Source organism: Papio anubis, chromosome 7 (assembly GCF_008728515.1).
Source record: "Papio anubis isolate 15944 chromosome 7, Panubis1.0, whole genome shotgun sequence".
NCBI lineage: Eukaryota > Metazoa > Chordata > Mammalia > Primates > Cercopithecidae > Papio > Papio anubis.
In genome coordinates this window covers 143266366-143278527 of record NC_044982.1, presented here as the reverse complement: position 1 = coordinate 143278527, position 12162 = coordinate 143266366, and the positions used below count along the sequence as shown (strand labels likewise).

General features: G+C 51.6%; 3 protein-coding genes across 7 annotated transcripts; 2 read left to right on the top strand and 1 right to left on the bottom strand.

The window, feature by feature from the left end:
* Positions 1–2343, top strand: SERF2 (small EDRK-rich factor 2). 3 transcript variants are annotated; one of them, XM_009210055.3, is made up of 3 exons: positions 1–674; positions 1269–1377; positions 2002–2343. In XM_009210055.3, exons 1-3 carry the CDS (start codon positions 668–670, stop codon positions 2063–2065), a joined length of 180 nt encoding a protein of 59 aa, XP_009208319.1. In that variant the 5' UTR covers positions 1–667; the 3' UTR covers positions 2066–2343. The 3 variants fall into 3 exon arrangements, with proteins under 3 accessions (XP_009208319.1, XP_009208317.1, NP_001162439.1); XM_009210053.4 differs by having other exon boundaries at positions 1979–2343; NM_001168968.1 differs by lacking the exon at positions 1–674 and having other exon boundaries at positions 1344–1377; positions 2002–2264.
* A 163-nt stretch (positions 2344–2506) lies between these two features.
* SERINC4 (serine incorporator 4) lies at positions 2507–8593 on the bottom strand. 2 transcript variants are annotated; one of them, XM_031667751.1, is made up of 12 exons: positions 8486–8593; positions 7912–8088; positions 7562–7740; positions 7014–7093; positions 6191–6284; positions 5415–5626; positions 5115–5210; positions 4883–5009; positions 4427–4499; positions 3965–4013; positions 3666–3819; positions 2507–3497 (listed from the first exon to the last, which is right to left on the bottom strand). In XM_031667751.1, exons 1-12 carry the CDS (start codon positions 8585–8587, stop codon positions 3281–3283), a joined length of 1560 nt encoding a protein of 519 aa, XP_031523611.1. In that variant the 5' UTR covers positions 8588–8593; the 3' UTR covers positions 2507–3280. The 2 variants fall into 2 exon arrangements, with proteins under 2 accessions (XP_031523611.1, NP_001162440.1); NM_001168969.1 differs by lacking the exons at positions 5415–5626; positions 7562–7740; positions 7912–8088; positions 8486–8593 and having other exon boundaries at positions 3281–3497; positions 7014–7031.
* On the top strand, positions 8012–10704 carry HYPK (huntingtin interacting protein K). Of its 2 annotated transcripts, NM_001168970.1 has the most exons (4): positions 9202–9387; positions 9735–9790; positions 10416–10467; positions 10609–10704. In NM_001168970.1, the coding sequence occupies exons 1-4, from the start codon at positions 9202–9204 to the stop codon at positions 10702–10704; spliced, it is 390 nt and encodes a 129-aa protein (NP_001162441.1). The 2 variants fall into 2 exon arrangements, with proteins under 2 accessions (XP_009208312.1, NP_001162441.1); XM_009210048.3 differs by lacking the exons at positions 9735–9790; positions 10609–10704 and having other exon boundaries at positions 8012–9387; positions 10416–10475.
* Positions 10705–12162: the final 1458 nt, after the last annotated feature.

Genomic DNA, 12162 nt, shown 5'->3' with positions numbered 1-12162 from the left:
AAGTTTCTGGGGGAAAACGAGCAGGGACGAGTTTTAGGAAATACCAGATGTGGCTGCGATTTTCTACAGTGAAGGGGCGTGGAAGGGGACAATGGCAATAGAAGCGGGTTTCTCAAGTTGTGTTTGTACTTGATTTTAAGCGAGCTGTGAACAACCCGTGTCCAAATAAGTGGCTGAGAGGTGATCCTAAGAACAAGTTCAGTCGTAGAGTACTCGTAACACAGAACTGGTTGAAACCCCGCCCTCCGTCTCCGGGCTTTCTTTCAGGGCGACTTTGTCAGTACCCCAAACTGTCCCCGCATGAGGTCACTCTGCACGGTCACGTGCTCGAGCCCACGGGAGCGCCACATCGCCAGCCGCACCCCTCCACCCCCACCCTGCCCACGTGACCCGGCCTAGTTTCTCCAGGCCCATCCCTACGCCTCACTCGTGAGGCCCCGCCCCACGCTGAGCGCTCCGCCCGCGACCCTCCGCCACTTACCCACTCCGGCTCAAGCACGACCCGTGGACCCACGTGCTTTTTCTTGTCCAATGGGAGCCGGCTCCCGGGGCGAAGGGGCGGGGAGGAAAGGAACGACTGCGCTACGTTGCGAGAAGGGGCGGGACCTGCAACGTCGGACAGAACGAGGGGACGTAACGGAGGCAGGTTGGAGCCGCTGCCGTCGCCATGACCCGTGAGCACTGAGCCCTCTTCTCCTTGCCCTTTTCTTTCCGTTCACCCTAAACACCACCGCCGAGTCGCCTGCTTTGACCTTCGGTAGCTTCCCTAGCGAGGCCTTTTCTCTGGGCGCGCTCTGTAGCCACCCTCACACTCGGTGCCCGGAAATCGAGCCCTTTGCCTACGGCCACTTCACGGGACCACCCCTCCGCGTTAGGCATAGGCCCTCCCGGATCTTCCGCGGTGTGAGGAGAAGGCTAGCGCCCCGGTGATAGGCCCAGAGCCCCCTACTCCACAAGTCAACCCATCCCCCATAGAGACCCAAACCGTCCACACACACCCCGCCAGCTGTTTGGGGCCCACGCTGCCCCAAAACATGCCTCCAGCTGGCCCCTTGGACCCTTTTTCTCCGCTCCTCATTTTGACCTGGCCCGTGGCAGATTCGCCACTCCCCCCTACCCCAAGCAGCCTGGGCCTCGAAGTGGGCCGTTGTCGGGGCCCGGGGATTGAAGTGGTGTTGGATCCTGCTGCTGGCCGTGCTGGGGTAGAAGGGTCGCCGGTGTGTGGGCAGAGCGGCCCCCGCATCTCACCTTTAATCTTCTTTCCTTAGGCGGTAACCAGCGTGAGCTCGCCCGCCAGAAGAATATGAAAAAGCAGAGCGACTCGGTTAAGGGAAAGCGCCGAGATGACGGGCTTTCTGCTGCCGCCCGCAAGCAGAGGTAGCCCCAGGGAGGGGAGGGAAAGGGACGGTGGAGACCTGGGTTAGACCAAGGGTTATAGCAGGAGAGACCTACCTCAGGGCTTGAATCTGGACTAGTCGTGAGGAGCAGAGTGCATTGCTTCCTCTAGGGTTTTATTTCCTCCCCACCCTCCAAATTGTCAGCTCACAGCCTTACAGGAAAGGACGGGGGCGGGCGCCTGCCCTCAGTCTGATTTCTGAGCGTCCCTGGGTCTGACCTTAAGGGCAAGGGCAGGGAGCTTCACATTTCAAATATAGTTGTGGTTATGGCAGCCCAGTACTTTTGGCCCTCCTTGCTGTTCGGTTTTCCTCCCTTCTCCCAACCTACTCACTGGTGTTGCTGGGTGTGGTACTCAACACAGAATAGAGAGCCTTGGGCCTGTGTCGCCAGACTTCTGACCCCTTGGGCAACAACCAGATGGAGACTGGTTGCCTTTTGAGCCTCAGCTCTCTTCCTCTTGTTCTCCTAGGGTGGGAGTACAGCAGCCAAACGCTGAACTTAGTCCCATCCACTTCCATCTTATCCTTTGTGCCCTTCATCCCCCTGCATCTTGTCCTTTTTGCCCTCTGGTACCTCCCAGTGCCCCATCATCTCTACCCCCAGGGACTCGGAGATCATGCAGCAGAAGCAGAAAAAGGCAAACGAGAAGAAGGAGGAACCCAAGTAGCTTTGTGGCTTCGTGTCCAACCCTCTTGCCCTTCGCCTGTGTGCCTGGAGCCAGTCCCACCACGCTCGCGTTTCCTCCTGTAGTGCTCACAGGTCCCAGCACCGATGGCATTCCCTTTGCCCTGAGTCTGCAGCGGGTCCCTTTTGTGCTTCCTTCCCCTCAGGTAGCCTCTCTTCCCCTGGGCCACTCCCGGGGGTGAGGGGGTTACCCCTTCCCAGTGTTTTTTATTCCTGTGGGGCTCACCCCAAAGTATTAAAAGTAGCTTTGTAATTCCTTGAGCGCCTGGTTTGACTGGGGACTTGGGGGGATGGGGTTGGAGGAATGACTGCCCTTTCCCACCAAAAAGGGAGAACTCTTTAGATTCAGATTGTGGATACAGGCTTAATAAGTGAAACATCACAGAAGCCTTTTATTATGCAATGACAACCAAACAAGTACTCCGGATATGCGGTAGAGGAATCCTCCAAGAACCATAGAGACTTCTTTTCTGTGATTTTTGTTCCCCACCCTTGAACACCATCTCTAGGATGGAGTTGGCCTAAGAGTGAAGGCTGCAAGATCTGTGTTTATGCCTCTCTTCCTCATTCTTCCTCAGTTTGTTCGTCTACTTGAATGTTGGCCAAAAAATCCTGCTGCTCACCAACTTCCCGTGGTCAGCTGCTGTCAAGTGTTCACATTCTCTTCTGTCATTCCTCATGGAATGAGGGTGGTTTTGTCTTCCCGCTTCCCTTGACCTCAAGATCAGGATTAAAACCTGGGGTAGCTCTGTGCTCCTTTCTTCCTATGCCCTGGTTTGTTCTGTGGTTCTGGGCTTCTTATATCCGTGTGCCCAGGGCTGAACTGCTTATTTTCCTTTCTCCAAGGGCAATGCCGAGTCTTCAGTCCCTGTTGGTCTTTCCCCACCCCCACTTCCAGCCCAAGAGCCAGGAAAGGGCTGGTGCCACACTGTCTGCTGGGATCAGCAGTGGTTCCTGAGCTGCTGATTTGGGTGTTAGGCTCTTGAGGTGGGATGCAGAAACAGTAGGTCCAGTGAGTCAGACACTGCCCAGCACATTAGACTCTATTTGACCACTTCTTCGAGTTCATAGTATTGACTTCTGCCCAAAGAGAGATAACTCCCCATGTGTCCTTGAGGTATTGAGCTGGGCTGGACAGTTCCCCTTGAGCCAACTCTAGGAGTACAATGTCAGGGGAACCCCAGTTTGTGAAAAGAACTTAGACTGGAGGATATTTGTTATCTGGGGATATGATGCGGTGGTGGCGGCGGCGCCTCAAGAGAAGGGGCTGGGGTTTCTGGGTGGGGGACCAACAGAGTGGTGCCAGTAACAGCCCCAGATAGAGGAGTACGCAGGCCCAGCATGAGGCAACTTTGACCCAGAAGGTGGCCCAGCTACCCTTGATGAAGGTCTTTTCCAGTTCTGCTCCCTCATAGCTGTGTAACCAAAGGCTCTGGTTAGAGAGTATGAAGGGCCTTAGCTTTTAGACGTGTTCTACCTCCTCACCAATTATGGCAGACCCACGTGTGTCTGGAATGCCCTTGAATTGCTCTTTCTGTAAAATAGCTCTTCAGGAGAGTATCTAAGGCCCACCTCCATCTTACCTGAACCAGTTGGTAAGGGTAACCATGACATAGAGTGAGGCAAGGAAGAAGACGAAATGGAAGGCAGAATAGTTGTAGGAAAGATGCTGGACTTGGACTGGAGGAGCTGGAGGGGTCTCTTGGTCAGCTGGCCTAGCAGCACCACCCCTTTGCCCTGGAGAGATGAAATGGCTGCTGGGAGCAGTGCTGCTGAAACACCTCTTCTCCTCTCCCCCAGCTACCTTTGTTAAGGCTCTTGAGGGTTCTTACGGCACTCCACAGAGATCTACCACTTCTTCGGTTTCTCACTTGGTACTCACCTTCGTCTGCCTCCACTATTTCAGGGCAGCAGAAACACAGTGAGGGCTTCTGCAAAACATAACGCAGGTTTTGGAATGGTCTTAAAAGATGTGAGGGTGTTAATCTAGGAAACTTCCCTCGTGAAAAGATTGGTCTAGTATTAAAAAGTGGAGGCACACCTGGGTTCAAATTCTAGCTCCAGCATATAACTGGCTGTGCGGACTTTGGTAAGATGTTTAATCTTTTGTGCCTCGATTTCTCCATTTGTAAAATGGAGCAAATACCTACCTCACAGGGTTGTTGTGAGGGTTAAATTAAATGAGATTATGTAAAAGTATCTAGCACAGTTGCCTAGCACATTGTGGGTACTCAATAAAAGGTAATAGCTATAATCAGCATTCTGGGTAGAGGTTGGTAGGATGTGTGTGTGTCTTTGTGTGGGGGAGGGAGGGTGTTGGGGATATTGAGCTCTTTATCCTCACCTGAAACTCATAGCGGTAAACCTTGACAATCCACAAGGGTCCAAATACCTCAGCCAGGTAGGAGGCCTCATTGCTGAGAAAGAATAGAGTTCTTAAGCTGGTCTAGTTAAATAGGTATTATCTGGGGGCATTTACTACCAATTGGTCCATACTGGTAATCCTCAAGAGGGTACCATACTCCCTGTGCCCTTTTCCACCAAAGATTTGGAATTCTATTCATGGGAGAGCCCTAAGATCTTCGGACATACTTTAAATTCTCAAATCATTCCCCCCACCCCCTTCATCTCATACAGATCATCTAACAAAGTACTATTCTTAGAATTTGTCCCTGTTTGTGGAGAGCTTTTCTCACTCTAGTCTTGCTCTAAACTCTATGGGCCCAGACATTCTCCTGACCATCCTTCCCTGTCTTGGGCACCCTCCTTTCATACCTTCACCCTTGATACTTTTACGCACCAAGCAAAAAGCACACAAGCATACATGATGCCAGCACTCAGCATTGCTAGAGAGGTATCTGGTGTTTGGGGTTCCATTTTACTCAGGCCAGGGAGGCACAGGGTGTGATTCTGTCCTTGAAGGATTACTGGGAAGGGACAACAGAAGAGATGGGTATTAAGAACAATGAGCTAGGTATTTGGCAGGGGCAAAAAAAGGTCTTAGCATGGAGAATCCAGGTCCTGTCCCTTACCTCTCTCTGGAGGACGGCTGGACAGCGCAGAGAAAGTCAGATACATGATGTAGCAGCTGATGACAGAAGCTTGTAGAAGGCCAGAGCGGGGTTGCTCTGGGGAGTTAGTATCATTGCTTTAGTCTACAAGCTGGCAATTTCCTCCATTTCTACCCCCACTTGTACTTCTGTCTCCCCATCCCTTGGTGGGGGTAGGGAAGCAGAGATTCTTTTATGAACTAATTGAGATTAGGGAGGTAATGAAACTTGCTACGCTTTTAAGGCCCCCAAAACCTGGAATGTTGTAGGGCATGTACCCACTGAGGCGGATGCAAGGAGCGATGGAGAGGAAGGAGATGAGGCCACAGAAGCAAAGGTGCAGACTGAGGAGCATCTTGTTGAGCAGGCAGCCAGCTGGGTGTGTATAGTAGCGGAATAGGAGCACAGCTCCCACACCTGCCATGCTGTAGAATCCTAGGGTGGCCAGCAGGACAGCCAGGAACCAGCTGCAGTCTTGAGCTGCACCTGTCTGCCTAAGGGTGGAAAGTCGGCAATGGCTTGGAGCTCCAACTTTTTTTTTTTTTTGAGATGGGAGTCTTGCTCTGTCACCCAGGCTGGAGTGCAGTGGCGCGGTTACGGCTCACTGCAATCTCCACCTCCTGGGTTCAAGTGATTCTCCTACTTCAGCCTCCTGAGTAGCTGGGATTATAGGTGCCTACCACCATGTCTGGCTAATTTTTGTTTTTACTAGAGATGGGGTTTCACCATGTTGGCTAGGCTGGTCTCGAACTCCTGACCTCATGATCCACCCACCTCAGCCTCCCAAAGTGCTGGGATTTGACAGGCGAGAGCCACTGTGCCCAGCCAGAGCTCCCAACTCTTTTACCCATTACCAACTATTCCCCTGTTCCCAGAAAACTGCTGTGACTCTCCATCCTACTTGGCTCACACAGTCATCACATTCCTAAGCTTTTTTTGATACTGCTCAGTGGGAAGCTGTGGGACCAGTATTCTGCCGTGCCTTTTGCCCACCCCTCTCCCTGTAGTAATACTAGAAACCTCCCCAGGAAGAGGCTTTAGGGTTATGTGCCCCTTACCAGTTCTTGTTCCAGGAATGGGCAAAAGCTGTAATAAGCACCAACTGCAGTAGGATGAATGCAAAGCCTCCACAGATGCCAATGTAATGCCACGCTGCAAGATGGGCACCGGTGGAAAAATGTGGTCGTTACTTTTTTTTTTTTTTTTTTGAGAGGGAGTCTTGCTCTGTCACCCAGGCTAGAGTGCAGTGGCGTGATCTCAGCTCACTGCAACCTCTGCCTCCTGGGTCCAAGTGATTCTCCTGCCTCCACCTCCTGAGTAGCTGGGATTACAGGTGCATGCCACCACGCCCGGCTAATATGTTGAATTTTTAGTAGAGATAGGGTTTCACCATGTTAGCCAGGACGGTCTCAATCTCCTGACCTCATGATCCACCCGCCTCAGCCTCCCAAAGTGCTGGGAATACAGGCGTGAGCCACCGCACCCGGCCGTTACTCCTCTTGTTACCCACTTGTTATCTTAGAAAACTTAGCCTACGGCCGGGCGCGGTGGCTCAAGCCTGTAATCCCAGCACTTTGGGAGGCCGAGACGGGCAGATCACGAGGTCAGGAGATCGAGACCATCCTGGCTAACACGGTGAAACCCTGTCTCTACTAAAAAATACAAAAAACTAGCCGGGCGAGGTGGCGGGCGCCTGTAGTCCCAGCTACTCCGGAGGCTGAGGCAGGAGAATGGCGTGAACCCGGGAGGCGGAGCTTGCAGTGAGCTGAGATCCGGCCACTGCACTCCAGCCTGGGCGACAGAGCGAGACTCCGTCTCAAAAAAAAAAAAAAAAAAAGAAAACTTAGCCTACTACTGCCAAGAGTATGGGAGGGAGAGTACCTGGGAAGAGATGCTCATCAGGAATGCAGAAGGCAAGAGCACAGAGACCTAACAGGAACAGCAGCTTGAGGAGCCAGAAGCTGCTTAGGAGGGAGAAAGAAAACCAGACTCAGAAGAAAAGGCAAAGGACAGTGAAGAGTGCCTATGGGCAAAGGCAAAAGAGAAACCAAAAATATAGGAAAGAGGACAGAAGAGACAACTGAGGAGGAACCAATCCCAAATGAGAGGGGGCTGGGACAGGCCTACTGCCCCTTATTCCAAATTCTAACTTAAAGATACTTAAATAATAGCATCTGGGCAATGTTTTACAGTTTATAAAGGATTATGTTACCAAGATAACCCCACTGTTATCTCCATTTTAGATGCTAGGAGCACAAAGAGGATAAGTGTCTGGCTCAAGGTTATACAGCAAGTACACCAGAAGCAGGGACTTAAACCTGTTTTCTGTCTTTTTACAGTGCTATTACTTCATTCCGGAATTTCCTTTACCCAGCTTGTGTCTACTTTCCCTCCTCTGTCCCCTCCCCACCCAGAAAGTACACACAAACCTATTATGCAGCTGTGCCCGCGGGCTGGTGGGGGAGTGGAGGTGGACCAGCAACACAGCCTGCAGCAGGTGGAAGGTGGCGGTTCCTGCACATACTCGGTACACAGCCCCAGAGCCACTGAGCACTGGACAGTCAGAGAGGCCAAACAGGTGGGCACACAACCCCGAGGGCATCTGGATCTGGGAGTGTGTGTGTGAGAAATGGCAGGACAAGTCATAATGCATGGAAAGGTACCTCCTTATATGGGTATGACCATTCATTTGTCTCCTGCCCCCAACCAAAATCTCTTCTATCTTAGGGTTTTTCCTTTTATCTCTTTCCACCTGACAACCCGACCCCCTCTCACTTACCCTGTGTGTCTTGCCCCACACCCTTTCCACTACTGTCCTTGACAGCAGGAGGCAGCAGATTGCTGAGGCCCCCACATGGAGGAGGATGTAGAACAGGCGGCTGCAAGTGGATGCAGTGAGAGAGGGCCACCTAGAGTGGCAGCAGCTGGCACAAGGAGCAGGCCCACAGCAGCACACCTGGGGGTAGAGCAGATGCAAGGCAGCGAGGTGGATACTTGCTGAGGAAAGGCAGATGTTAATGTATGTGTGAGGTTAACCCAGGAGGCTGAATTCCAAAATTTCCCCTTCCCCTTTCTTCCTTTTACTCAGGTTCTGTTTCAAGCTGATTCCAGCTATTTGGGATTGCCTTCCACTGACAACTGAGTAGGGGTTTCATTATAAGCAGGCTTGAGATATCTGACCTTTCTCTAGACCTAAACCCCTGGGGCTGGGACCATGGCGGGAGACATTTACAGATTACCCGGGGGCAAAGTACCAGAATGACATTAGAGGAGAAAAGAAGCCTGTCGTTTTTACTGGCTTCTGCATGTTTTCCTCCCCAGCTTCTGCCACTCTACCTTTCGCACCCTCTCACCTGACAGAAGGGGCTTTTCACTAGGACACTGCTGCCTCCGCTGCGCTGCTGTGCCAGGCCCAGGGAGGTGCTGGGGCTGGGGCCGGCCTTGGCACCCACCATCCTTGTCCCAGGGATTAGGCTTAGGTCCACCAGATGGAAGGCAGATGAGAGTAGCAGCTGCTTCTGTCCTCAGCCCATTGGACTGCCACTGTGTTGGGGCTGAGCACCCGGTCCCGGGCAGAATGCGGACGTCTGGAAGAGAACACTGACCTCTAGGATGTGGTAAATGCAAATGCCCTGTGAAGGAGCTTTGTCCTCGGGGCCTCAACACTGCGGCCACTCAGGCTGTTCTCTCCAGATTATGGGGCAGTTTGTCTATCTGGCCCCCTGTGGATTAGCATTCTTAATTGGTTTAGGATTAGACGTCATCCATTCAGGTTGAACGGAGTTCCCTGAGGTGGGTGCGTGTCTATGTGTTGAGGGAACTATTCCTAGTTTATGAGGTGGTAAGGATGTCGGTGGGGTGGGCTGGAGCGGTGACGGGTTAGGTCTGAGAGAAAGCCCTTGCACAAAACACTGTGCAAACCCGAAAGGAAGTCTGAGAGACGAACCACCTTCCTCGCTGAAGCTTCTAGAACTGGAGCAGAAAGAAGGTGTGGCCGAGGGCCAGCTCCGCCTCCTCCCCGGGCGGAAGCTGTGTGTTAGTTGCCGGAAGTCGCCGTGAGGTGGGGCTTATGCGGCGGCGTGGTGAGATAGATATGGCGACTGAGGGGGATGTGGAGCTGGAGTTAGAGACTGAGACCAGTGGACCAGAGCGGCCTCCCGAGAAGCCACGGAAGCATGACAGCGGTGCCGCGGACTTGGAGCGGGTCACCGACTATGCGGAGGAGAAGGAGATCCAGAGTTCCAATCTGGAGACGGTAAGGTTGGCCAAGAGCATGTTGGGGCGGGCTGAGAGCAGAGGGGGTCTCTGAGGCTGTAGCTGGAAGCCCGCGCTCCAAGACGGGGTTCTGATCCCGATGGCAGGAGGAGGCAGTAGGGTAGAGCCGAGGGAAACAAGGGTCACCGGAGCCCGCCGCTTGCCTAAAGGAGCTTGATAGGACGCTTAAGGGGACCTTAGATGCATAGAATGGAATTAAACATGGTCCTTGCTACCTGGTAACACTTGTCATCGTGAATCCATACATGAACCGCTTGTTTTATTGGCCTTGTAGATTATTGGGAACTGTGGGTAGCGGTGCACTAACTAGACCTGCCTTTGCCATAGGCCATGTCTGTGATTGGAGACAGAAGGTCCCGGGAGCAGAAAGCCAAACAGGAGCGGTAAGTCTTCAGGGGCAGCCAACTTTAACAGTTCTTCCCTCCCCGCTCCCCAGACAAAAATAGAAACCATTATTAAGCCTTTATACCGCTCTTCAACTTTATCACCAATTCCTGCAGATTTAGGCCCCACAACTTTGTTAACAGAAGGCCTCCTGGCAACTCCTGCTGCGAAGACTCCAGGGGAAAGGAGTATTAGTGGGAGTTTTTATTTTTTTCTGAGACGGAGTTTCGCTCTTGTTGCCCAGGCTGGAGTGCAACGGCACGATCTCAGCTCACCGCAACCTCCGCCTCCCAGGTTCAAGCGATTGTCCTACCTCAGCGTCCCTAGTAGCTGGGATTACAGGCATGTGCCACCACGCCCGGCTAATTTTGTATTTTTAGTAGAGACGGGATTTCTCTGTGTTGGTCAGGCAGGTCTCAAACTCCTGACCTCAGGTAATCCGCCCGCCTCCGCCTCCCACAGTGCTGGGATTATAGGCGTGAGCCCTCGCGCCCAGCCCTGGAGTTTTTACTTTCAATCAAGGGTTTATCAAGATGATTTTACAGGGCACATCTGGGAATGACCCTTCCTGGGAGTTTATGGTGTTGGTTGAGAATGAGGCCTAATATATTTAAACATTTGCAGGGAGAAAGAACTGGCAAAAGTCACTATCAAGAAGGAAGATCTGGAGCTGATAGTGAGTAGTAGTGCCTAACTACTGTATGGCAAGAGGAGGCTATTCTGCTTAATTTGGGTTGTTTCCTGAAACAAGCGGAGTCAGAATATTTGGTGGCACATTAATGCCTGGGAATCTATGTAACATGGTTTTTTTCTGCAGATGACCGAGATGGAGATATCTCGAGCAGCAGCAGAACGCAGCTTGCGGGAACACATGGGCAACGTGGTAGAGGCGCTTATTGCCCTAACCAACTGACGCGTGCTTCCACAAATATACCTACTGGATTAATTTATGGCAATAAAATTTGTTTTTGTCTTTTTCAGTTTTATCATCTTGGGTCAAGTGGAGTATATACTATATATATTCTATTTTGTGGGGAATTTATATGTTGGAGAATAACTGAATTTAAGTGACCCATTAAAATCTAGCACACCTGTATGAAAAATTAGTGTAGAATAATACCTCATGTGCAGATGCAGATGCTAGGTGGCAGGACAGTCTCATTCATCTGACTAGCTCTCAACAGTAAATAAGGTACATCTGGCGTCTCAGCAGAGTTACTGTACTCAAATGGCATGTGTCTCCAGGACAGCTTATGAATATCTAAAACGTCAGCTACCTGCCTAGGAGCCACTATATGTATAGATAGATGTAAGTTATGAACCCAGTTCATAGGCCACCTTGAGTTAGAATTTTGGTACCTACAACATGCTTGATTTCGAGTGATAAAAAAAAAAAAAGAATTTGGCTGGGCGCCGTGGCTGACGTCTCTGATCCCGGCACTTTGGGAGGCCGAGGCAGGCAGATCACGAGCTCAGGAGTTCGACCAGCCTGGCCAACACGTGAAACCCCATCTCTACTAAAAAGAGAAAAATTAGCCAGGCATGGTGGCGGGCACCTGTAATCCCAGCTACTCGGGAGGCTAAGGCAGGAGAATCGCTTGAAACTGGAAAGCCAGAGGTTCCAGTGAGCTGAGATTACACCACTGTACTCCAGCCTGGGTGAAAGAGTGAAACTCCATCTCAAAAAAAAAAAGGCCGGGCGTGGTGGCTCACACCTGTAATCCCAGCACTTTGGGAGGCTAAGGTGGATCATGAGGTCAGGAGTTCAAGACAAGCCCGGCCAACATGGTGAAACCCTGTCTCTACTAAAAATACAAAAAAAAAAAAAAATTAGCCAGGTGTGGTGGCGCATGCCTGTAGTCCCAGCTACTCAGGAAGCTGAGGCAGAAGAATCACTTGAACCAGGGAGGTGGAGGTTGCAGTGAGTTGAGATTGTGCCACTGTACTCCAGCCTGGGTGACGGAATGAGGCTGTGTGTCAAAAACAAAAACAAAACCAAACCAAAGTAATCCCAACACCTTGGAAAGCTGAGGCAAGAGGATCACTTGAGACCAGCTTGGGCAACACAGTGAGACTTCGTCTCTACTGTCCCCCCTCCTCCCCGCCAAAAAAAAGAATTCAGATGCCTGAGGGTTAGAACATGGTAAGACTAGAAGATATCAAAGGTTGGGCCAGGTGTGGTGACTCATGCCTGTAACCCCAGCACTTTGGGGAGGCTGAGCTGGGAGGACTGCATGAAGTCAGGATTTCCAGACCAGCCTGGGCAACATAGCATAACCCTGTCTCTACTAAAATTTAAAAAAAAAAAGCCAGGCATAGTGGCATGTGCCCACCTATGGTCCCAGCTCCTCTGGAGGCTGAGATGGATTTG

Coding starts and splice junctions, on each gene's coding strand:
- SERINC4 (XM_031667751.1), bottom strand. CDS start 8,587: ATGGTGGGTGCCAAGGCCGGCCCCAGCCCCAGCACCTCCCTGGGCCTG. Junction 5,211..5,414: donor CGCTCCTTGCATCCGCCTCA/GTGGGTACATGC, acceptor CTAACTCCCCAG/AGCAACCCCGCTCTGGCCTT. Junction 5,010..5,114: donor CAGCCGTCCTCCAGAGAGAG/GTAAGGGACAGG, acceptor GTCCCTTCCCAG/TAATCCTTCAAGGACAGAAT.
- SERF2 (XM_009210053.4), top strand. Junction 1,378..1,978: donor GCTGCCGCCCGCAAGCAGAG/GTAGCCCCAGGG, acceptor GGTACCTCCCAG/TGCCCCATCATCTCTACCCC.
- HYPK (NM_001168970.1), top strand. CDS start 9,202: ATGCGGCGGCGTGGTGAGATAGATATGGCGACTGAGGGGGATGTGGAG. Junction 9,388..9,734: donor AGAGTTCCAATCTGGAGACG/GTAAGGTTGGCC, acceptor CCTTTGCCATAG/GCCATGTCTGTGATTGGAGA. Junction 9,791..10,415: donor CAGAAAGCCAAACAGGAGCG/GTAAGTCTTCAG, acceptor AAACATTTGCAG/GGAGAAAGAACTGGCAAAAG.